The sequence below is a fragment of the Anomaloglossus baeobatrachus genome, chromosome 3, assembly GCF_048569485.1.
Source record: "Anomaloglossus baeobatrachus isolate aAnoBae1 chromosome 3, aAnoBae1.hap1, whole genome shotgun sequence".
Taxonomy (NCBI): Eukaryota; Metazoa; Chordata; class Amphibia; order Anura; family Aromobatidae; genus Anomaloglossus; species Anomaloglossus baeobatrachus.
Genome location: NC_134355.1, coordinates 601,909,089 through 601,934,074, shown reverse-complemented (window position 1 = coordinate 601,934,074; position 24,986 = coordinate 601,909,089). Strand labels below are relative to the sequence as shown.

Sequence of the window (24,986 nt, the reverse complement as noted above, 5' to 3'; positions counted from 1 at the left end):
GCATCAGTAAAAAATACTTTACAAAATAATGTTACAGAGTTTTGAAAACGAGACTTGCATGGAGCTGAAAATAGTTAAAGGGATCGGAGCTTCACATTCATTTGTGAGGCTCTTTATATCAAATGTATTTATTTTCTGTTAATGCATCAAGGGTTAATGTCAGTTTCCCTGCTTGCAGCTCGAAATTAACTCACCTCACATGCAGCCAGTTTATGACCACTCCAAACACCTTTAAATAGTCACATGATCCATCACCTGCCCTGGAAATAGAATCTCTTTCTTTTCTTTCTACGTTGGAGGGAGGAAGCATCTAGGAGCTCCTGGAGCTTTTGCTGTTTGGAGCTGTATGCAGTCTTGGTCTCTGGCCGCAACCATGTAATTCTGTTATATCCTTTTGTCTAATTCCATCTGTTTGTCTTCCTTCCTGGTGTTGTATTATTGTACCGCCCCCGTGTTAGCAACAGAGCCGCTCGGATCTGGAACCGCGATGGCTTGAGGGGTCTCCGGACCCGGGGGTTCATGCGGACATTCGAGTTTGAAAAGGGGAGCACACGTGGATCCGTGCCCTTGGTGTTGCTTGTTAGCCTGTGGCCTTTTCCTTGGCACTATCTTTACTGGTTGGCCCCTGTACTGAAGTGTGAAACTAGTCGGGTCCCGCTCACCCATGTGGCTAACGGAGTGAGCTTGCTCTCAGGGTTCACGCTTGGGATTTGGTGGACTGTACTTTGGGAAAAGGCCTATCCCCTCGTTGCGCTAGTACCCCGATTTTGGAGTGGGTGAGGGATGAATCTTGAAGACCCCCGTCGGGTATATTACCATTACACTTGAAGCTACTTGTCGGCCTAGGGTCCGCGTACTCAGTCATGCCCTGGCCCCTGCCCGTAGATGGCTCAAGGCCACCGGCTGCCTTTCCTCGGCAAGTCCGTGCCCCTTGACATGATCCCCTGCGACCGGGGTTCCAGCTCCTACCAGGCCCAGACCAACATCTGCCACCTAGTAGCCTCAAGGAGCCCTGCTCCTGACCTCCTCTCTCTTTCACCTCCAACACAACACTCCTCTTTTCACTTTTTTCACTTTCCCCTACCAACCCCCCAAGTGGGCGGCCCTATTCCCTTCAGGCCCCCAATGGTGTGTCTGGTGGGGATGGTGTAAAGTGTTCCTAAGGTTTTGACTGACTCTGATCTTAGCAACACCAAAGGACCAGGATCCATAACCAAGGAGGATGCGGATACTGTGCAGAAGGGCAGATTGCACAATACCCTGTGACGACCTGATAGGCCAGGGCGTCACATTATTCTAGTGGTGGACCTAGTGGTCTTGTCAACCTTCTCACTAGCCAGAGCAAGTGAGAGCCTAGGCACGTGATCAGCGACGGGCTAAAAGAATCCATATAGGGACATTAGGGAGTGCAGGGATCAGCCGCAGGTGAGTGCAGGAGGTGTCCCCTCTCCCTAGCACCAGGCCCACCATTGACTATGTCCCTGGTGTACCCTGTTTGTGGTGGTGCTTGTTGGGGTACAATTATGCCTGGCAAGATGCCGATAGTCAACACGTGACACAGATAAACCCCATATCTGCCAGATAATTGCGTTTATTACATCACAGATTCCCTTTAATGCATCCTGAGGATTTATAAATCAGAAGTATGTCGCGAATTTGCAGCATTTGTTTCCTCTACAGTGCAAAAACGATGCCTGAGTAAATCTGGGGCAAAGCAGATTTTGGAGCAGTTTGCAAAATTCATAGTTTTTGTCTGCTGTGCCTGAAGTTATCCTAGATGTTCTTTTTTTGTTTGTTTCTTTATGTCTAACTCACTTAAGCACTAATACAATGTCTTCAATTTTAACAATAGGTTACAAGAGATGTGCAAGGCTTCTTACAAGATTGGCAGTCAGTCCTATGTGTATGGATGGATAACAGGAATTGTAAGTAGTTTTTACTGTTTCAGATAATTTTCTTGTGACTTTTATAAAAAAAAAATGATAAAAGAAAAGTATGGAATTATGAGCCAAATTTCTTGTAGGTAATATTACCGTGGATTTATAAAGTATAGGACTGTATGTAGACAGTATATGGCCGATGATATATACTGTTTAGATATATATATATATATATATATATATATATATATAATATGCCTGGCACATCCAGCACAGTCACAGATTCACGGAAATCTTTAAAATCCACAAACTTTATTCCAGTATCTCAGAATCCAGTATGGTGAGCTTGCTTGAAAAGTCTTTTTATATATATATATATATATATATATATATATATATATATATATATATAATGTGTATGTATGTGTATATAACATATATATTTTATATATATATATGTATATATATATATATATATATATATATATTTCTATGGCAAATCATTCAAGAACGTGGTTGTCTAAGTCCGGAGGCCACCCACTGATTTCTTAAGACGTTGCTCTGAGCTCTACTGCTTGTCATACAGAACCACTGAGCTGCTGCATGAGCATGCTCAGTAGAAAGACTATGAACCCATATACTGCTCTGTGCATGCGCGCATGTCAGTGTTATTCAGAGCAGTTTTCTGAGGATTTTAGTACCTGGACTTGCAGGGATACAGATTCACGTTATTTACATACATAGCATTACCCCATTAAATAGTTTGAATGTTGTAACTCAACTTCAGGTGAGACTCCTTAGAACTAATTCAGGAGTCAAAAACTCTTTAAACAATAAGTAAAATTTTATTTTTTTGGTAATTTTATCCAGCTTGAAACATTATGAAAGTTTGCCAATCACTTTATTAGGGGATTTATTTGTATTCCTGTAAAATTACACCCTGTAAGTTGTTTCCAAACCTCTGCTTTTACTCAAGTCAGTTTGCCTGACTTTAACTGCATTAATATCAGAACATCCACATTTGGAGTACAGATGATGGCAGTGAAAAGGTTGGCACCTATCTCCTCCTCGTAGTGTTCTACTTATCAGAACAACCTCCTGCAGCAACTTATCCCCAGAGTTTGTAAGACACAGATGCTGAGCTGATCCTCTCCCTCAGGAGCGGACACAGACAGATGTGGGCCCCTGCGTAAGACCAATAAATGGGCCCTTTGCAATCCAATAGTTGATCATAATGCACAATTTTAATTGCTTGTAGGTAACTGTGGACGCCTTATTTCTTGGGCCCCTGTAGGGGGTAGTATGTCCACACCTGCTATCACTGCCATCATCTATTTTCCAAATTACTATGTTCTAATATCAATGGAAGGAGGACATACTGTCCACCTTCCCCCTTGAAGAGACGTGTGTTGTGTGATATGATGCATTATAATGTTTGCCTGTTTAATGTTTTATCACTGTATTGTGATGAAGCTGAGTTCTGATAAAAAACAGGCAGTGAGCAGGGTAAAAGAGTTAAAGTTTGGGACTAGCCCATAGTGGGAGGGCCAAGTGCAGGGACAGTGACAGTTTCCTCTCATACCGTCAGATGGGGCTTAGTTTGTAGATAAACTGGTCTGAGTGCTCAGCAGAGCCCTATGACTTGGGTGTCCCCAAAGTGAGAGGGGACCAGGGTAAGGGCTACAAAAATCCAGCATATCAGGAGAGAGCGTGACCGAGTTACACTGTGACAAAAAGGAGACAGTTGCACTCTGCAGTGCTAAGATATATGTGGAACAATGAATAAGGGAATATAGACACACATTACTGCTTTGAAAAAATGTAAAAATTGAGATACTTAGCACACAAAAATGGCCAATTTTACGTGAGCCCAACAGCCAACGGCAAGGCGACCTCTTATTGTTGGGTCCCTGCCTACTCTAATGCTTCTCTTTGGGTTAAAAAGCCTACCTGTTACAGAGTGATCTATAAGAGACAGGTCAGAGGACTGCCGGAAGAGTCAGGTGAGTGAGAAAGGTACAAAGAGCAGGACGACTAGCAGAACGGCACAGAGTTTACAACTCTTAAAGGTAAAGAGCCAGGACGGAGTAGAGCATGAGATGAAGTGAGTACCCCGGGCGGGAGTTTCCTGTGCATCAGTAAGCTGCAAACTAGGTTCGGTCATACTAAGAGGGAAAGATTGCGGATCCGCTGGATAGAAATGACTTTCACTGACTGTACTGCAGTGCTAGGCTGGGTTATGGTGCAACAAGCAAGATTAATGGAGGCTGGAACAGCTGAAGCCGAGAAAGTGAAGAGAGTGCGTCTAGAGAAGATCTGTGCTACTGAGATGTACAAGAAGACTTGTGTCCGCTATCTATGTGACAGAGTTATTACCAAATTGCTGTTGGGTCAAACTTTGATGTTAAAGAACTGGTGGTGTCCCTCGATGAACTGGTACATCTGGCCTTGGCCAGCCGAAACCAACGGCATCATGCGGCCTGCATAGGCGTATTGCATCCTTAGTACAAGTGCACACACCCAGCCAGGACGCCCTCTTTCATGTAGTGTTCCCAGGGTGCAGAAGCTGCAGACCTCGCCCATGACCACTGTCCTGCACCACGCTACATCAGTACAGCTAAAGGCAGGCAAACAGACTGGGGAAAGCCGGGGTGTGGATGTCAGTTACCCAAAAATATGTAAATAAATTAAGACAAATCCTTCAAAAAAGTAATTTGCAAAGTTTCATAACATTCCACGCTCTATAAAATGATTTAAAAAATTGTATGTTCAGTTACTCTTCAAATAGCATGGCTCACTCATCAAATCTCATTGTAATTAGAGGATGTGTATGAAGTGAATAGAGAAGATGCTAATAAGATGTGCAAGCAGGATTCTAAATTGTAAAAAATAAGCTGTACTATAAATGCTCCACTCTAGAAAAAGCAAAGTCTAAAGACGTTTACTGTTAAATTACTCAGGAGTGTAGACTTGCTTTTTTATATGTAGCAATGTGGGACCTACATTTCCAGGGGTTACAGGAGGACTAAGGGCTCTGTACCAAGCTTAAAATCTATAAGTAAAAGCTCTATACCTCTGAAATACTTACTTTCTGAAAGGAGCAGACATGTTAATGAAGTGGGAATAAATGCTACCACTATCATCACTAGTAACATATGTACTTCCATAATTTACAGCAATTGGGAGGAAGGCAGTACTATCTGTATGTACATTCTTATAAGGAGACATAAGAAGGCAGTACTATCTGTATGTACATTCTTATAAGGAGAGGGAGGGAAGGCAGTACTATCTGTATGTACATTCTTATAAGGAGACATAAGAAGGCAGTACTATCTGTATGTACATTCTTATAAGGAGAGGGAGGGAAGGCAGTACTATCTGTATGTACATTCTTATAAGGAGAGGGAGGGAAGGCAGTACTATCTGCATGTGCATTCTTATAAGGAGACATAAGGAGGCAGTACTATCTGCATGTACATTCTTATAAGGAGACATAAGAAGGCAGTACTATCTGCATGTACATTCTGATGAGGAGACATAAGAAGGCAGTACTATCTGCATGTACATTCTTATAAGGAGACATAAGAAGGCAGTACTTTCTGCATGTACATTCTTATAAGAAGGCAGTACTATCTGCATGTACATTCTTATGAGGAGACATAAGAAGGCAGTACTATCTGTATGTACATTCTTATAAGGAGACATAAGAAGGCAGTACTATCTGCATGTACATTCTTATAAGAAGGCAGTACTATCTGCATGTACATTCTTATAAGGAGACATAAGAAGGCAGTACTATCTGCATGTACATTCTTATAAGAAGGCAGTACTATCTGTATGTACATTCTTATAAGGAGACATAAGAAGGCAGTACTATCTGCATGTACATTCTTATAAGGAGAGGGAGGGAAGGCAGTTCTATCTGCATGTACATTCTTATAAGGAGACATAAGAAGGCAGTACTATCTGCATGTACATTCTCATAAGGAGACATAAGAAGGCAGTACTCTCTGCATGTACATTCTTATAAGGAGACATAAGAAGGCAGTACTATCTGCATGTACATTCTTATAAGGAGACATAAGAAGGCAGTACTATCTGCATGTACATTCTTATAAGGAGAGGGAGGGAAGGCAGTACTATCTGCATGTGCATTCTTATAAGGAGACATAAGGAGGCAGTACTATCTGCATGTACATTCTTATAAGGAGACATAATAAGGCAGTACTATCTGCATGTACATTCTGATGAGGAGACATAAGAAGGCAGTACTATCTGCATGTACATTCTTATAAGGAGACATAAGAAGGCAGTACTATCTGCATGTACATTCTTATAAGAAGGCAGTACTATCTGCATGTACATTCTCATAAGGAGACATAAGGAGGCAGTACTATCTGCATGTACATTCTGATGAGGAGACATAAGAAGGCAGTACTATCTGCATGTACATTCTTATAAGGAGACATAAGAATGCAGTACTATCTGCATGTACATTCTTATAAGAAGGCAGTACTATCTGCATGTACATTCTTATAAGAAGGCAGTACTATCTGCATGTACATTCTTATGAGGAGACATAAGAAGGCAGTACTATCTGCATGTACATTCTTATAAGGAGACATAAGAAGGCAGTACTATCTGCATGTACATTCTTATAAAGGAGAAACAGGAAGGCAGTACTATCTGCATGTACATCCTTATAAGGAGACATAAGAAGGCAGTACTATCTGCATGTACATTCTTATAAGGAGACATAAGAAGGCAGTACTATCTGCATGTACATTCTTATAAAGGAGAAACAGGAAGGCAGTACTATCTGCATGTACATCCTTATAAGGAGACATAAGAAGGCAGTACTATCTGCATGTACATTCTTATAAGAAGAGGGAGGGAAGGCAGTACTATCTGCATGTACATTCTTATAAGAAGAGGGAGGGAAGGCAGTACTATCTGCATGTACATTCTTATGAGGAGACATAAGAAGGCAGTACTATCTGCATGTACATTCTTATAAGGAGACATAAGAAGGCAGTACTATCTGCATGTACATTCTTATAAAGGAGAAACAGGAAGGCAGTACTATCTGCATGTACATCCTTATAAGGAGACATAAGAAGGCAGTACTATCTGCATGTACATTCTTATAAGAAGAGGGAGGGAAGGCAGTACTATCTGCATGTACATTCTTATAAGAAGAGGGAGGGAAGGCAGTACTATCTGCATGTACATTCTTATAAGGAGACATAAGAAGGCAGTACTATCTGCATGTACATTCTTATAAGGAGACACAAGAAGGCAGTACTCTCTGCATGTACATTCTTATAAGGAGAAACAGGAAGGCAGTACTATCTGCATGTACATCCTTATAAGGAAAAATAAGAAGTCAGTTCTATCTGTATGTACATTCGTATAATTAGAGACAGGGAAGGCAGCCCACATGTACATCCTTATAAGAAGAGATAAGGATGCAGGTCTATCTGTACGTACATCCTTGTAAGTATAATCAGGAAGGCAGTTCTATCTGTATGTACATCCTTATAAGAGACAGAGAAGGCAGTACTATTTGTATGTACATCCCTATAAGGAGCGGCAGGGAACGCAGTACTATGTGTATGTTGTCACATGTATAAAGACAGGCTCAGAATCAGCTTTATCAATTACCATCTGAGACCATGCACATTAAGGCTATGTGCGCACTAGACCGTTTTACCCGCGGATTTACCCACGGATTTGCCGTGGAAATTTCTTGAGAAATGTCTGCAATCTTTGTGCAGACATTTCCCAGCAAATCCTATGAGAAAAAAAAATAGCTGTGCGCACGCTGCAGATTTTTCTCAAGGCATTTCCTTGAGAAGATTTTCTTGAGAACATTTCTTGAGAAAATGAGCATGTCAATTCTTTTCCGCAGGTACCTGCGGATTTCTGCAGTACAGCCTGCAAAATCCGCAGGGAACAACCTGCGGGAAAATCGCGGCAAATTCGCGGCTAATCCGCGGCAAATCCGCATGCGGATTTACCGCGGATTTTTTCCGGAGGTCCGGAAATCTTCCACTCCCAGAAGTTTCTCCAGAAATTTTCTTGAGAAACTTCACATTTCTAGTGCGCACAAAGCCTTAAACATTGCTTTTATCCTTTGGGCATTTAAGGGTTAATCATTCCCCTGGTGCAGCAGTAGACTCACTCAGCTGTCTTCAGTTGAGCACTTCCGGGCTCTATTTAATCCCTCTGTTTCCTGGAGAGGTTGCTGGTTATACTATTCAGTTAGGAGCTAGCCAGGAAGCAGAAATGACATGTTCTTATTGTTTTTGCTGTCTGCTCTGATTGTTTTTGGTGATTGCTGTAAGTTCTATAGTCTACCTCCTTTTTTTTGTTTCCTTACCCGTTCACCTTTGGTGATCCCCTAGTGTAGGTTTTAGGGGTGTTTGAGTTCTTGTTTACCCCCATCCGTTGTTCTGTGTTGGTGAGTTTTTGGGGTCTCCGCCCCGGTCAGTTTTCTGGGTGGTGGGGACATAGTCTTCAGGGCCAGGACGGCAGACAGGGCCTTGTTGGAGGCTCAACACTGACCATCTTTAAGTATACCATCAGGATAAGGGACAACACAGGGACCAAAGTCTTAGGGTCAGCGGAGGAGCCCCTGTACCATCTTTGTCCCCCTGTTACATTTGTACATCTTTATAAGGATAGACAGGGAAGGCAGTACTATCTGAATTTACAATATGTGCAGCAAGAGACAGGTAGACAAAGTAATCAATGATGAAAATATTTACTAAAGACAGAAGGCAGTATCATTTGTTTGTGCAAAATATTCACATAAATACAAAAAGGGAGGTGCTATGTGCATGTTCATCCAATCAAGGTGACAGGGAGGCACTAGCTGTTTTACAAGTGATAGTTCATTCCCTTATGGACATGCTGTATTACTTGCCTATCATTATGTCAGACCCTGGGCCCACCTAAAGATTTGATGACTTTTTGTTTGATTAGTCCAACCCTGCATGGGCTGTTACAATGCAATGGCACCTACACAATGTAACTACGTATTCTTATAATAAAAAAAAAAGTTATGATTCATGCCAAATCCATTTAAATGATTCCAATATAATACAAAGAGCTGCAGTTTTTTTTCTAGAACATTAGGGCCACGTCAACAAGTATATTTTTTTTTTAGTAAAATAAAAATTCACTGATGAGAGAGACTCTATACCACATTTGGTGATAGACAGAAAAAAAACCCAGATGGTTGACATCAAGACTTCACATGGCCTGAGGACACCTACGCTGTATTCGCTTTCTGTATGGCAAGTAATGTAGCACATATCAGATTCCTTGATTGATGATAAATCTATATATACCACAGAATGCAAGGAAGTCATTGATTGATCAGGTGTCAATGCCGCACTTACAGAAGAATGAGGGGACTATCTATAACAGTTGTCATGGAATGGATAGAAGAGTTACGAACTGATGAGAATAAACTCCTGTCTATATTTCAAAATGTTTAAAAGAACTGAGAGTCCTCAGTGGTTGATACCTTTTAATGGCTAACTGAAAAGATGGTAATAATAGCAAGCTTTCGAAAGCTTGCTATTATTACCATCTTTTCAGTTAGCCATTAAAAGGTATCAACCACTGAGGACTCTCAGTTCTTTTAAACAATTTTTTATCTCTACTGGCTAACACGGTACAAAGATATATTTTACTTGTCTATATTTCAGTAAGCGTGCAAAAAGCTGAGAATTGGAACATCTGTGCCGGTTACTGCTTCGGCCTTTAAGTGGCACCATGCCTTTGTTGTGGGCGAAGCTTGACAGCATCAATCCAATAGCTTTCCTTAGATTTGTGGCTCTGGCTAGTCCAGAAGCTATGGGGGTTAATCTTGTTCATTTTAGTTTTATCTGCTGTCAGCACTAGATGGGGCTGTTCTATATAAACCCCTAAGAGCCAGCTCCCACTGCCAGTCATTAGTTCCCGCTATGTGGGTTTATACCTCTTTGAGGTGCTCCTGTTTTGTACTGATTATGCCTGTTCTTTGACCTTGGCTTGACATTTGGCTACTCGTTGGTTTTATGATTCTGTTCCTGATGTGACCTCCTGGTTCTGACTATCCTCATTGCCAGCTTGCGCCACCAAACAACAGCTGACTCTGTGGCTCTTACCCAAGGAAACCTGTGTAAGTCCAAGTCTCAGCACAGGGGTTAAAGGCTGAAGGCCAAAGCAACCTTTGGGTTCTTGGAAACTGAGTACCTTGCCCAAGCCTGTTCATGGTAGCCATTTTGGAGCTGCACGGTGTCTGTGAACAGAGCATTTGTGACATAACCATGTTTATGCTGCCTCATTTGAGAGCAGCATAAAGTAAGGGCAAATACCAAGATTATAACAATTTATCACTTACTGGGCTCTTTTCTGCAGTTTTGAATTTATTCTATGTAATCCTTGATATTCATGAGTTCTGGCTATCCCTCACACACCACTGATTGTCAGCTTTCTGCTGCCAATCAGAAGAAAGATGTCAAGTAGTGATGGGTGAATTCGCAGATATCCAGGATCGGCGGGACTAAATGGATTAAAAAAAAATGATTTGGGCCCGTAATTGATCCCAGATATCTGTCTGTGTGCAGGTCCCCATATCAGTCTATAGGGACCAGAATCTGGCGTTTTCAAATGATGGTAGAAGCGATAAGGGGATTGGAGAAGTCGAGTCATACTTAATGAGACTCTGCGCAGCTCTAACACTACTTCCGGGGCCGCTCATTATCCTTCATACATATTCACTGCTTCCCCAGCCCACTGGCAGTCCTGGAATCTCTGATTGGTTGCTGTCAGACATGCTCCCACCCTGTGTGACATGTCACACTAATTTCAATCAGAGGCGCTGTATATGTGTCTCTATTGCTGTAAAAATAAATAACTAAACAAATTGGCATAGGATCCCCCATCTTATGATACCGAGCACAGATAAATCATACGGCTACAGGCTGAAGCCCCCAGCCTTGTGCTTACCTTGGCTGTGTATCAAAATAAGAGGAACTGTATATGGCTTTTTTTTAATTATTTAAATAAATAATTTAAAAAACCAGCATGCTGTGTCCCCCCCAATTTTCATACCCAGCAATAATGAAGCAGACAGCTAGGAGCTGGTATGCTCAGGTTGTGGAGGCCCATGTTTGTTGGGCCCCCCAGCCTAAAAATAGTAGCCCAGTTGGGCCTGCCAATCCTGAACCTGCCCATCACTACTCAACACACGATTGATCTGATGTGTAATTGTAGTTTTAACTGTATGGACAGCTTTAGTGTCTTTAGGAAGACTCACTGGTATATCCAAGAGTAACCCATGTGTCATTTGGGCATAATGATATCATAGTGATATTCTCACTGACAATTCTGCAGCCATTGTGTGTCTTTTCCTCCGTAGGAATGTCCTCAGATCACCACGCTGTTTGAGAGTGCACATTTCATAACTGTAATTGAATAAAATTAGTAGATAGCTATCTAGCTCATCCCATAAATCTCCATTAAATGTCATAATGTGCGTTTCCTCACAAGTTTGTCTCTATTAGACACAAAACATGCAAAAACATATTTTAATTTGTTAAAAGCTTTATAACTGTAGACATTAACATGACCAGATAGAATCAGGCAGCACACTTTCTTAGGCCTCCTTAGTAAGTCCATGTTTCCAGTATGCGTTGTATTGGTTTTTTTTCCCGGATACCACACGTACCCATTATAACCTATGGGACTGCTCACATGTTTGTGTTTTTACATGTATCATGTGTCCTTGCAACACACAAAGACGTGTCCATTTTTTCTGGCTGCTCAGATGACAAGGGCCAATACAAGTGTATGGGTTAGTGACACGGATGGCATCCATTTGATTTATGTATTTAACATTGCAAAGCATAGCAGGAATTTTGTAATTTCCTAATTATTTTTAACTATGCGTGAAAAACACTGTTGGCACTCTGATGGTAAAAACGGACACACTGATGACACACATGACACCGGTACCATTTTTTTCTCGGAAGTGTGAAGGAAGCTTAAAGGGGTTGTCCACTACTTTGACATTGATGGACTATCTTTAGGATAGGTCATCAATGTCTGATCAGCCGGGGTTTTTGACACCCTGCACCCCCACCGATCAGCTTTTTTCAGCCCCGGCGGTGGCAGCAGACAGCCAGAAATGCTCAGTTCCGGCGCTGCTCTGTTTTCTGATAGTGGCCCGGTACCGCACATCCGCCTCCTATTGATTAGAATGGGAGGTGGATTTGCAGTACCAGGCCGCAGCCACTATCTGAGTACGGAGCAGTGTCGGAACTGAGCATTTCCGGCTTCCTGCTGCCACTGTGAGGTATCAGACCCAGCCAATCAGACATTGATGGCTTATCCTTAGGATATATCATCGTCAAAATTGTGGACAACCCCTTTAATAGACATGTTCTGTATATATGGGCATCTGTGCCCAAGTGGATATACCAGCTACCTGTTTATTATATAGTATGCATGAAAAAAAAAAGGGGTCAACTCTCTAAAATATGTAATATCCGTCAAAAGTTTGGATACTCATGCTCATGCAATAGTTTTAATTGTTCTTATTGTAAAGATTCAGCAAAACTACGGAGAAATACATACGGAAACAAGGCGTAAAGAAATGTGAAATAAACAAGATGATGTGCCAAACCTTAGATTCCTCAATGTTCCCCTCTTTTACTCTGATGACCCCTTTACACCTCTTCGGCATTGTCTTAAGCAGCTTCATCCGGTAGTCACCTGGAATGTCTTCAAATGAACAGATATGCCTCATCAACAGTTCATTGTGGAATCACCGGCCTTCAGAAAGTGTTTGCGACCATCAGGTGCTTTTGTAGAGGCAGTGTTGGTGCATGAATCCATACATGCTGAGCCCTATTCCATAACTGTTCTAAACCAGAATATGGTGGTCGGAACTACTCACCTAAGTAAATAGGAGCAACAGTCCATCATTATTTTAAGACATAAGGTCAGTTAATATGAAAAATTTCTAGGACCTTGAAGGTATCTTCAAGTTCAGTCACGAAAACCATCAATCACTATCATGAAAATGACTGTCTTGAGGGCCAACCCAGTAAAGGAAGACCATTAGTTACTTATCGTCATGGTTTCGATGCCTTCTGTCTGAATCTACAATAAGTACATTCCAATAAGAACAAGGAAAGCTTCTGCATGAACAGGTGTGTCCAAACTTTTGACTGGTAGGTCACACCAAACACCACTGTGTGACATGACATGTAGCAAACTTTTGAGTGAAAAATATTCATTAGTCTCATCATATACAGGAGGTAAGTACATTAGAAAACAGGGGCTATATTAGCAACAACAGGTATAATCAAGGGGAAAAATATGTAAAAGGGTAATTATTGAGAAGACATGGGCCTCAATTGATCAAAGCGATTACGATTCTGAGTAAAATGCCTAAAAGTTGCCACATTTTTTGCGAAGTGCAGATCTATGAGAAAATGTTGTGACTTTTGGCGTTTACGTGCCAGTTTCAGCCGGCTCTGCCAAAATGGGTGGAGTTGTATCCTGACGATGCGTGTCGATGACTACTCGCCTGATTCATGACAATCTGCAGCATAACTTATTATGGCACAAAACTTACTCCAGTCCTGATCTTTCCTGTGACCTTCAACTGGTGTCGGCTTCATAGGAGATTGTCACTTTTGCTATATAACGTAACACTTTGGCATTGCTGTATATAGTACAAGGGATCAGATGATTGCAGGTGCCCTAAGGGGACTAACAAATAAAGTATGAATAGGAAGAATTTTTTTTTTTGAAAAATGCATACAATTTTGAATCACCTCCTTTTCTACGCATAACAATAAAGAGATATAAAAACTATATATTCATATATACGTATTTATGTTCAGAAAGGTATGATCTATCAAAATGTAAAATTTATTGAGATGTTCAGTAAGTGTGACGCCCTGGACTAGCCAGGTAGTCACATACATACCAACATACACACTCCCCACCCTAGACAGTTACAACAGTCAACCAAAAACCCTTGTTGCCTCCCTCCAGGGTCTGATGTCCACACCAGGTGGGGCGGAGCCAGGCGGTTTGGCCCCACCCACCGAGGAGTTCACAGGCCTGGAGGCGGGAAAAAGCAGTGAGCTTAGTTGAGAGGTGGAAGTGAGAGGACAGAAACTGCAAGTGTCTGGGTCGGAGCCCAGGCACTGACAGCAAGGTTGACAGACGGTGGTGGCCGTCTGCAGGAGGTAGTGGACCTCTGCAGAACCGTAGGACCAGGGTCGGGCGGTGGCCCGCCGGTACCGAACCGGGGAGCGGAGTGAAGCTAATCACACAGGCAGGGCCATCGGACCCAGACCAGGCTTGGAGCCGCCGACAAGAGTCAAATCCGAGTGTTACAGGAATCCCAGGGGTTTCCCAACAACCAAGACCCGACAGAAGGCAACAGTCCACCCCGAGAGGATATACAGCCACCGCCACAGGCTAGAGATCCAAGGGCCAGCGCCTGCGGGCAAAACGGGCTCCTACGGCACCTATACGCCGGGGAGCGGACTACCGGTGGGCAACCACAGGAGTCAGAACATTCTAAAAGGTGCAGGGAAAGACAGCCACCATCACACCGTCCGGGGAGAGCACAACAACACTGCAGCCGGCTGCGGGACCCGTCCATCCGGCCGTTTGGTTTACCAGAGACTCTGTCATTGATTGTCTGAGTGAGTACACCAGTGCCGCCCGGCACCGCGCCGCGCTGTCCCTGCAACCCAGCCATCCAGCCTCCCCATATCACCACCGGTCCCGGGATCACCAACCCCTACCCACGGAGGGGACAACATCCTAGCTGCTCCCTACCATCTCTCCCGGGATCCCCGTCACCAGCAACGGTGGTGCCCTCATCACCATGTCTCATGGGTGGCGTCACGAACTCTCTCCCCAAACCAACCATCCCCTTTCACTCACGGGTGAGGAGCGCTGCACGAGTCCCCGGGTCCGGCCCACCACTCGAGCCACCGAGCAGCAGCAGCAGAAGCCCCGGACCCGAGCATGCGAGTGCGTACCCTCCGCCCGCGACATAAGCGCCGTAACAAGAAAGAAATCAAAACACCAACAACGCTAAAAAATGCAATAAGAAGCAATGAAAGCATAATATGTATCCCAAAATTGTATAATTAAACACACCCGAATTCGGCATGAGAGGTGTGACACATAAATTGGACGCGGATCGCCCATGCAAGTTTGAGTGCATGGTAAACATCGGCCTGCACTTGGATGACATCTGAATGCAATTTGATTTCCGCATATTCACACAATGGAAATATTGTTTTCCCTCTTCTCTTTACAGTGTGCTATGATGTTCTTATTCGAGAGAACCAGATCACACTAAGCTGACACTCCGATCAAACTCAGATCAGAGTGTCATTCGCATAATCGGCCCGATTTTCTCAGATGAGAGACTCTAAGGTCGTGGGACCCCACCATGATGCAGAAAATACTGTGTCCTTAGTTACTAGATTACTAAAGACCTACTTTTATATAACTAAGTAGATTTCAGAACATTTACAGATAGGCAAAGAAGCACTGGCGGACATATTGCATGTTCAGCCGATTCAGTCGGACAGGGGGCCAAAGGTTCAGGGGGCCCTTACTGGCCGGTTACTAATGAGGCAATCAGACCTGTTATCCGGAGCTCCAGGTTCTGGAAGGCCCCTGGTTAGATCGCCTGCATCATAAGCAGCGTGCGGGGCAGGGAGCATTCCGCAGCTCCGCGTAGTCAGCGGAACGCAGAAATCTGTCCTCTGTTCCCTACACGAATATATATGTGTGAACGGCATGAACCCTGTTAGTGTATTCGTTTTTCTTGGCCTGAGCAGTTCATCACTGCTTTATCCTGCTGTGAGTATTCTAAATTGTGGAGTATATTTAGTCCTCTTTTTGCTATTTTGCTATTTTTCTAATTATATAGATTAGTGTAGGGACCTACAAGTATGAGGAACCGTGACGTGGTATGTAGGCTACCGTTATTTCGGCCATAATATCAACTAATACCTCAGATATTGTGTATTCATTTTTCTGCACATGACATTTTATATGGGGTGCAGCCAGGCACCTTAATGTTGAGACTTGCATATTGGTGACTCCGTCCCTATATGGTGCACACTAGTACCGGGCATCCCGCCTGATCGAATAGTATGGGCGTGTAATAGGCTGCTGACTGGGTTACTATGCGCCTGTAAGTGTGAACGGAGCCCTATGCAAGCCACTAGTGTGCAATTTTACCATCCAGCGATCACCACCTCCATATTCTGGAGTTGTGTGAGTGCTTTGCTCCTCTTGCACCTGTGATATTTCCATCTATTGGGGGTCTGGTTGCACCCTGTTAGTGCATTAGTTTTTCTTGGCCTGAGCAGTTCATCACTGCTTTATGCTGCTGTGAGTATTCTAAATTGTGGAGGATATTTAGTCCTCTTTTTGATATTTTGCCATTTTCTGATTTACATATGAACACTACTCATGTGAGCATCGCTGTGCTCGGGTATGCTCGGTGCACAGTCCAGTGCGAGCCACTTGCAGTCTTTGAATGGCTCACACTAGGCGTAACAGTGTGATCAGATGTAGTGTGCACCAAGCAAAAAATGGAAAAACCCGCCCAACTGCACAAGGAATTTTTCTGTTTATGGCTGCTACATGTTGGCGTAGACCCAAACCGCCCAGTTAGTGACTTGTATTGGGGTTAAGATCAAGTCCAGGTCCCAAACCGAACTTTACCTAAAGTCTGACTGAACCGAACTTCCACGGGTTCGCTCATCTCTAATCAGGACAACCGAGTCAAATCTTAAAAGGAGCCTGTCGTTTTTCCCATATAAAGTAGGGTCACCACCTGTATTTTAGAATACTGTATGTACGTCCCCAAACCACTCTGCATAAAGTGAAAAACATCATATATGATACTCACCTGTGCAGCGGTCCTGTCTGTTGGACATCGCTGGTCTCAGTCTGGCGCCTCCTATCTTCTTGCGATCACCATCCTCCTTCCCTACTTCATGTGGATGACACGTCCTAACTCATCGGCACAGTGTCCTCCATTGCGCCCCTGCACAGGTGCTCTTCTCTCTGGAAAGTATAGTAGTGCGCATGTGTGGGCGTTCTTTGGCCATTTCCCTTGCATGCGCACCACAGTACTTTGCTCTGGCCTCGGGAGGACAGAAAGAAGTGCACCTGCGCAGGAGAGTAATGGAGGAGACATAGAACACATCATCCATACAAAGCAAGTAGGAGGACGGTTCCGGATCAAGACCAACAATGCGCATTGGACTGGACCGCCATATAGTTGAGTGTAATAAGAGGTCTTTTTTTTACGTTAGGACATATACACACCATTCATCATTGCTGTATATAATGGCTTACTGGCAGTGTTGAGCGAGTAGATGACTATTTGTACTCGCTATACTGTTAGCGAGTACTGTCCGATACTCGCATATTCGTTACGAGTAGCGGGCACAATGTAAGTCAATAGGAAATACTCGCTAACCTGAAAGCCGTACTATTCGTGCGAGTAGCGATTAGTCGGTCCAGGGTTTCTGTGCACCGCACCCTCATTACCCCAGGCCCCTGCTGAGCTGGTCTCTCTTTCCTTTGCACTACAAAATCTGTATCTAGATGTATTGCTGTATGGAAAGTTTGGATGTGACAAGCCTTTTTTTGCTATGTACACACCTTTTTCATAGCTGATCAAAGCCTTTGCACCTGCTCTACATTCCCATACACGCTCCCTCCTAATTATTTGCTCTGGCAGCTTTCTTCTTAGCATTTTTCTCTCCATTCACAGATGTTGTGAGGTGGAAGAACCTTATTTGTTATTTAATGTAATTTTTCTGTTAGTTGCTTGGTAGCACCACACCTTGTGCTAATCTGCCGTGAAAGCTAATAAAATATTAATATCAATTACTTGTGATATTAATTCTTCTTTGCTGCCTTAGGGGGAAGCATCGTTACATATTTGGCACAGCGCTAGTTTTTATTTTTTTTTTTGTTATTTAATTTCCTTTAATTATTAAATGGTGTTAAATAATTCAAATTAAAGGCATTAAATATGTACATTATTATTTTTAAACTAATATAAGAGACACTCCTTTAATTAAATGATTGATAACAAATGCACATTGGAGGAAAACAAAATAACCAGAGGGCATAAAGGAATTGTCTCACTAACTCGCTTCACAAAGTGAGATTATGCAATGAGGGTCTGTGATTAGTGAGCGTGAAAGCGAAAAGTGTACAGGGGTCTTCACAATGAAAGGAGGACGTCAGAACTTCATGTCCCGGGTGATTATGTGTGGCACAATAAAAAAAATCGCCCCTGAAGAGGGCGCCATGTATTTATCTTTGCTTTAGATCCCACTTGTCCTTACTTTCCTCTTCTGGAAAAATGGCACATAATTTAAAGAGGTGGTCCACCACAATATATAGTGGCCACATCAATTTAAACCTGTGAAAGAATTTGTTTTCCAAATACCTTCTGTTTCCGATTGTGCCTGTGAGCGGCGCTATCGCTGTCCACTCAGTCCCCATCATGTGACTCCCGGCTGCAGCAGCCTTTAATGTCTGGTGATGTCAACTTCCGTAATTGGAAGTTAACCCGACATCACTGAGGCAGGACCCAGTCTCTCTGAGTGATTGGGCTGTGCGTGGCGTGTCATTGCACATCACAGTCCAGCATCACTCTTGCTTGCGGTGTTCTGTGGTAAAGGAGAGAGTAGAGAGATGCTGAGCTGTGATTTGCGATGAAACTCCGCCCACTGCCCAGTCACTCACCAAGACTGGGTCCCACCTCAGTGATGCTGGGTCACCTTCCAATTCCGGAACTTGACGTGACATCACCGGACATCAGAGGCCGCTGCAACCTGGGTCACGTAATGGGGACTGAGCGGACAGCAATAGCGCCACTCACAAGCACAATTGGAAACAGAAGGTATTTGGAAAAAGACTTCTTTCACAGCTGTAAATCCATGTGACCACTATACATTGTACTGGACCACCTCTTTAAGTTTCTTCAAACTCCTTCATGACCAAGTGATTTAAAACTTTTGCACTCTCGCTTATTTTCCTTCTCTTCTTCCAAGAGCCATAACCTTTTTAATACTCCACTGACAAACATGAGGGCTAGTTTTTTGGAGGGCGAGTTGTAGACTTGATTGAGATCATTCACTTCACTATATAATATACTAAAAAACAGGAGGTGAAATTATATATACATAAAAAAAAAAAAAAACATTTCCACGATTATATTTTAGGTGTTCATTTTGCAGTAAGAAAAAAAAGTCTGGCATCATGACTTTTCAGGTCTGTATAATAATGGCAATACTAAATTTGTAGAGGCTTCTTTATACCTTAGTGGTAAAAAAAACTGAAATAAATTTAAAAAAAAATAAAAATTGAGAAAAGAAACAGGATATAAGTTCTTTAAATCATCTCCTGATGGAAAACATTACAAATGGTGTAGATAAAAAACTGTACAAAATGCTGTAGGAATTACTATTAGGCTCCCTTCACATGTCCGTGAAAAAAGCACGTTTTTCACGGTCCGTGGTGTGGGTGCGTATGTGTGTGCGTGTTCTGTGTGTATGTTCAGCGTGTACTGTCAGTGTGCTACCTGTGATAGCCCAGGACAGCCAAAGTTACCCAACTGTCCCCACCGATGCTGTCGAGAGATTAGACAGGTCTGTAGTTGGCAGCACAGTTCTGACTGAGGGATGGTTTTTTTTTTTGAGTAAGGCTGGAAACACACCTATGCGTGTAAAATCGGTCCGACTAGGCTGAAATAAACTCTGCTGATTTTAGTTCACGTTTGGTCCGAGTGCAACGCAAGTGCGATGCTTGTTTTGAATAATTTAATGATTTGACTGAGATGCATATTTCCTGCAACATCTTAACAAAATTAATTCGATTACACATGTGTCAGATAATTAACCTTTGGAAATGTGATGTCACATTCATCTGTTGAATAATGAATGAGCGAAGTTACTTCCACACTCGCAAATTGGAACACTGGTGCGCGTGTGATCCTTCTTTAAACACGCTTCCATAGGAAATCATTGAGAAAAATGGTGTGAGAAACTCGCAAAAAAATCGCAAATGCGAGCTGAATCATTCACTAACATGTGTCCGATTCCAATGCGAGATTTTCTCACATTGCACTACTGCGAGAAACTCGCAAGTGAGAAGCCGGCCTAATGGGTATATGCTGGAGTGTTTGAAAGAGGACAGAAAGATACTGGAAGAAAGAAAGAGGTTTAATATTTTAGTTAAGGGAGTGGTGACAGCTGAGGAGAGGGACTGGAAGACGTTAGGGGAAATCCGATCAGTGGTGTACGTAGTAGGGCGAAAAGATGAGAGGAGCCTAGTAACTTTTTCAATATGAGGGAACAACACTATAAAGTCGCTTTATGCAGACATGTCTGACAATCCTTTATTAAGACTTTGTCAATGGAATGTATCTCTTGTTTTTTTGCTCTCAGTTTTAGAAACTGACAGCCCATACAGATTATGTATATGTATATATATATATATATATATATTTATATATTTATATACACATACACACATATATACACACAGTATGTGTGTGTGTATGTAAATATATATATACCGTATATATATATATATATATATATATATATATATATATATATATATATATATCTGTCTGTCTATCTCAATGGGCATATTCACACATCGGATTTTTTTGGCTAATACATTTACAAAAGCCAAATGCCAGTGCATGTCCTATTCTGGCCAGACTCTGCCATTACGTGAAAATAGGCCATCTGTGTTCTATATGTTTTTCACTGATCCATATTTTCTGGATGCGAAATCGGACACTGTCCTGTGAATATAGCTTTAAGCATCCAGGGCCAGGTTTCTTTCTAAGGACTTATTTAGTAACTTTTTCTGTATTCTGCAGTTTTTATATAGAAGATTGATTCCAAAAAATAAAATGTAGAAAAATGAAAAACATTTATAAAAGCCAATATAAATGTATAATTTCTGCTCCTTAGTAATCTTTAATTATGGTTCTCATTTCATGAAAACATTAATCTGCCAGTAGATATCATTACTTGTACAAGTTTCTGCAAGACAAAGGCCATAATATAAAATCAGCTGTTGCTTATGTAGCAGTGTATGACTGGCACCCCCTGGAATAGCAGTGTATGACTGGCACCCCCTGGAATAGCAGTGTATGACTGGTGCCCTCTTGAATAGCAGTGTATGACTGGCACCCTCTGAAATAGCAGTGTATGACTGTCACCCCCTGAAACAGCAGTGTATGACTGGCACCCCCTGAAATAGAAGTGAATGACTGGCACCCCCTGAAATAGCAGTGTATGACTGGTGCCCTCTGGAATAGCAGTGTATGACTGGCACCCCCTGAAACAGCAGTGTATGACTGGCACCCCCTGAAATAGCAGTGTATGACTGGCACCCCCTGAAATAGCAGTGTATGACTGGCACCCCCTGAAATAGCAGTGTATGACTGGCATCCCCTGAAATAGCAGTGTATGACTGGCACCCCCTGGAATAGCAGTGTACGACTGGCACCCCCTGAAATAGCAGTGTATGACTGGCACCCCCTGGAATAGCAGTGTATGACTGGCACCCTCTTGAATAGCAGTGTATGACTGGCACCCTCTGAAATAGCAGTGTATGATTGTCACCCCCTGAAACAGCAGTGTATGACTGGCACCCCCTGAAATAGCAGTGTATGACTGTCACCCCCTGAAACAGCAGTGTATGACTGGCACCCCCTGAAATAGAAGTGTATGACTGGCACCCCCTGACATAGCAGTGTATGACTGGTGCCCTCTGGAATAGCAGTGTATGACTGGCACCCCCTGAAACAGCAGTGTATGACTGGCACCCCCTGGAATAGCAGTGTATGACTGGCGCCCTCTGGAATAGCAGTGTATGACTGGCACCCCCTGAAATAGCAGTGTATGACTGGCACCCCCTGAAATAGCAGTGTATGACTGGCACCCCCTGAAATAGCAGTGTATGACTGGCACCCCCTGGAATAGCAGTGTATGACTGGCACCCCCTGGAATAGCAGTATATGACTGGCACCCCTCTGGAATAGTAGTGTATGACTGGTGTCCTCTGGAATAGCAGTGTATGACTGGCACCCCCTGAAACAGCAGTGTACGACTGGCACCCCCTGAAATAGCAGTGTATGACTGGCACCCCCTGAAATAGCAGTGTATGACTGGCACCCCCTGAAATAGCAGTGTATGACTGGTGTCCTCTGAAATAGCAGTGTATGACTGGTGTCCTCTGAAATAGCAGTGTATGACTGGCGCCCCCTGGAATAGCAGTGTATGACTGGCACCCCTCTGGAATAGCAGTATATGACTGGCACTCCTCTGGAATAGTAGTGTATGACTGGTGTCCTCTGGAATAGCAGTGTATGACTGGTGTCCCCTGGAATAGCAGTGTATGACTGGTGTCCTCTGGAATAGTAGTGTATGACTGGCACCCCTCTGGAATAGTAGTGTATGACTGGTGTCCTCTGAAATAGCAGTGTATGACTGGTGTCCTCTGGAATAGCAGTGTATGACTGGTGTCCTCTGGAATAGCAGTGTATGACTGGCACCCCCTGAAATAGCAGTGTATGACTGGCACCCCCCTGGAATAGCAGTGTATGACTGGCACCCCCCTGGAATAGCAGTATATGACTGGCACCCCCCTGGAATAGCAGTGTATGACTGGTGCCCTCTGGAATAGCAATGTATGATTGGTGCCCTCTGGAATAGCAGTGTATGACTGGCGCCCCCTGGAATAGCAGTGTATGACTGGTGCCCTCTGGAATAGCAGTGTATGACTGGCGCCCCCTGGAATAGCAGTGTATGACTGGCACCACCTTTGTTCGCAATGTATGATTTAAATGAATATCCAGAAAGAGACCAGAAGCACAAATAGGCTCTTATCTGTTGTAAAAATTTGTGTATATATATATATATATATATATATATATATATATATGTAACAGGCTCACCTGTGACAGTTGTGTGTAGCCACAACTAAGCTATAAGGGCTTCATAGAAAACGGCTGCTACAGCACCCCGGTGTAGGTAAAAAAAAAGCCGGAAAAGAATGGGAAATATGCCGCACTGCCGCGTGGAGCGACCAACCTGAATGAATTCCAAGTGATTTTATTAGTCAACGCGTTTCAGCGAGAGCCCACCCCTTCCTTGTATCATTGTGGTCCACTATAAAATTCAGTTGGAGGCTTCCAGCTAATCCCACCGGCCAGATCCCACAGTGTTCCAACCTCCTCACACAGACAGGTGTCAAACAACACCTATTTTATCTATACTGTAGTGTATAAATCAATAACTTAGCATAGGGTCCCTCTTATTTTGATACACAGCCAATATAAGCACATGGCTGGGGATTGCAGCCTGTAGCCACCTGCTTTATCTGCGCTGAGTATCGTAATATGGGGTGTCCCTATGCCAATTTATTTATTTTTACATTTTAGGTACGCAGATAGCGTGTGTGATTCCAACCAATGACAGACGCTGTCACACAGTGTTGGGGCGGGGTCTGACTGCAACCAATCATAGACGCTGTCACACAGGGTGGGGGGCACGGTTTGACTGAAACTAATCACAAACGTTGGAACTGTCGGCGGGTAGGGGAAACAATGGATATGTATAAGGGTTGATGAGCAGATCCAGAAGTAGTGTTACAGCCACGCAGGAGATTCAGTAAGTATAACGCTCCTGGTCTAACCCCCTTAGCCCTTTCTACCACCATTTTACAGCACAATGTTTGGATTCCCATAGACTTATGTGGGGTTTGGCGTCTGGGCAGATGTTCAGGTTCAAGTCTGGTCCTGAACCGGATCTTTTTAAATCTGGCTGGAAAATCTTTACCCAGGACCTCAGATCTTCACAATTATGAAGAGCCATGGGACTGCAAATGGCCCATATATTCTTTCACAGGGGCCCTTTTTTTGTCTTTGTCTGCCAGTAACTTGAATGCTCAGTTCACACAAGTGAAAATTTGTTTTAGGCCCCCTTCACACGCACGTGTCTCCGGTACGTGCTAGGTCCGTGCCCGCATGTACCGGAGACACGGGCACATGTAAACCAATTAAAATCAATGGGTTTATGTGCATGCACGTGTTCAGCCATTGGCCCATGCCTCTGTGTGGAGCAGACGTTAGCCCGTGTGCTCCACACGGACGCATGTCCGTTTTTCTCCGGCAGCACGGGTGTCACACGGCCCGCACCCGTACCACATGGATGTAATGTGGATGCGGTCCCGTGTGACACGCGCCGGAGAAACACACGTGTCAGAGAAAAAAATAAAACTTTACTCACCTTCTCCTGCCCTCCTGTCTCTGCCGCTGCTGTCACTTGCTGCCGACCGCCGCTCATTATGCTCATTTAATATTCATTTCACTGCGGCGGAAGCAGCAGGGAGTCGGCAGGACCGCGGAGACCGAAGATCAGCACCACGGACAGCGACGCCAGGGACAGGTGAGTTGAAAGTTCTCGTTCTCCATGTGTTATCACGGAGAACACACGTAGTGCCATAAACCGCACACGGAAGGGAAAACGCGCCTTTGACACGTCTGTGAAACACGTGGGCAATTTTCACGGACGTGTGAAGGGGGCCTTAAATAGGGAGAAGGGGGGTAAGCAGCTTTTAGGGCAATTGCAGCTTTTCTCCAGGGAGAAGAAAAGGATTGGACATTATAAGCCAACACACTGATCCTTTTTAGGCCCAATATCATGCATCGGGGAAGATCCTCATGCACATTATTTGGCTGGTCTTGTCGAAGTTTGCGGTTTGACTGACTTCAATGTGTATGCGTGCCTCATGAAAGACATAGCTAAAGTAAAGCAGTTGCAGAGCAAGTCAACCAAAGTAATTCACTGAATGTCTAGATTGCGGTATGAATAAGGATGATCAAACTTGGGTTATTCTAGTATAATACCGATGGTACGTTTATCCAAAGACTAAAGGGTGCTTTACACGAGACGATAGATCGTGCGATGCATCGTCAGGGTCATGGTTTTCGTGACTCACATCCGG

General features: G+C 43.4%; 1 protein-coding gene across 3 annotated transcripts in view; it reads left to right on the top strand.

The window, feature by feature from the left end:
- Positions 1–24,986, top strand: part of ALKAL2 (ALK and LTK ligand 2) — a 138,203-nt gene that overhangs the window by 93,534 nt on the left and 19,683 nt on the right. For all 3 annotated transcript variants that reach the window (XM_075341059.1, XM_075341057.1, XM_075341056.1), the window contains one exon: positions 1,853–1,925. In XM_075341059.1, the coding sequence (XP_075197174.1) occupies positions 1,853–1,917 (65 nt within the window). In that variant the 3' untranslated portion in view covers positions 1,918–1,925. The remainder of the gene's footprint in view (positions 1–1,852; positions 1,926–24,986) is intronic.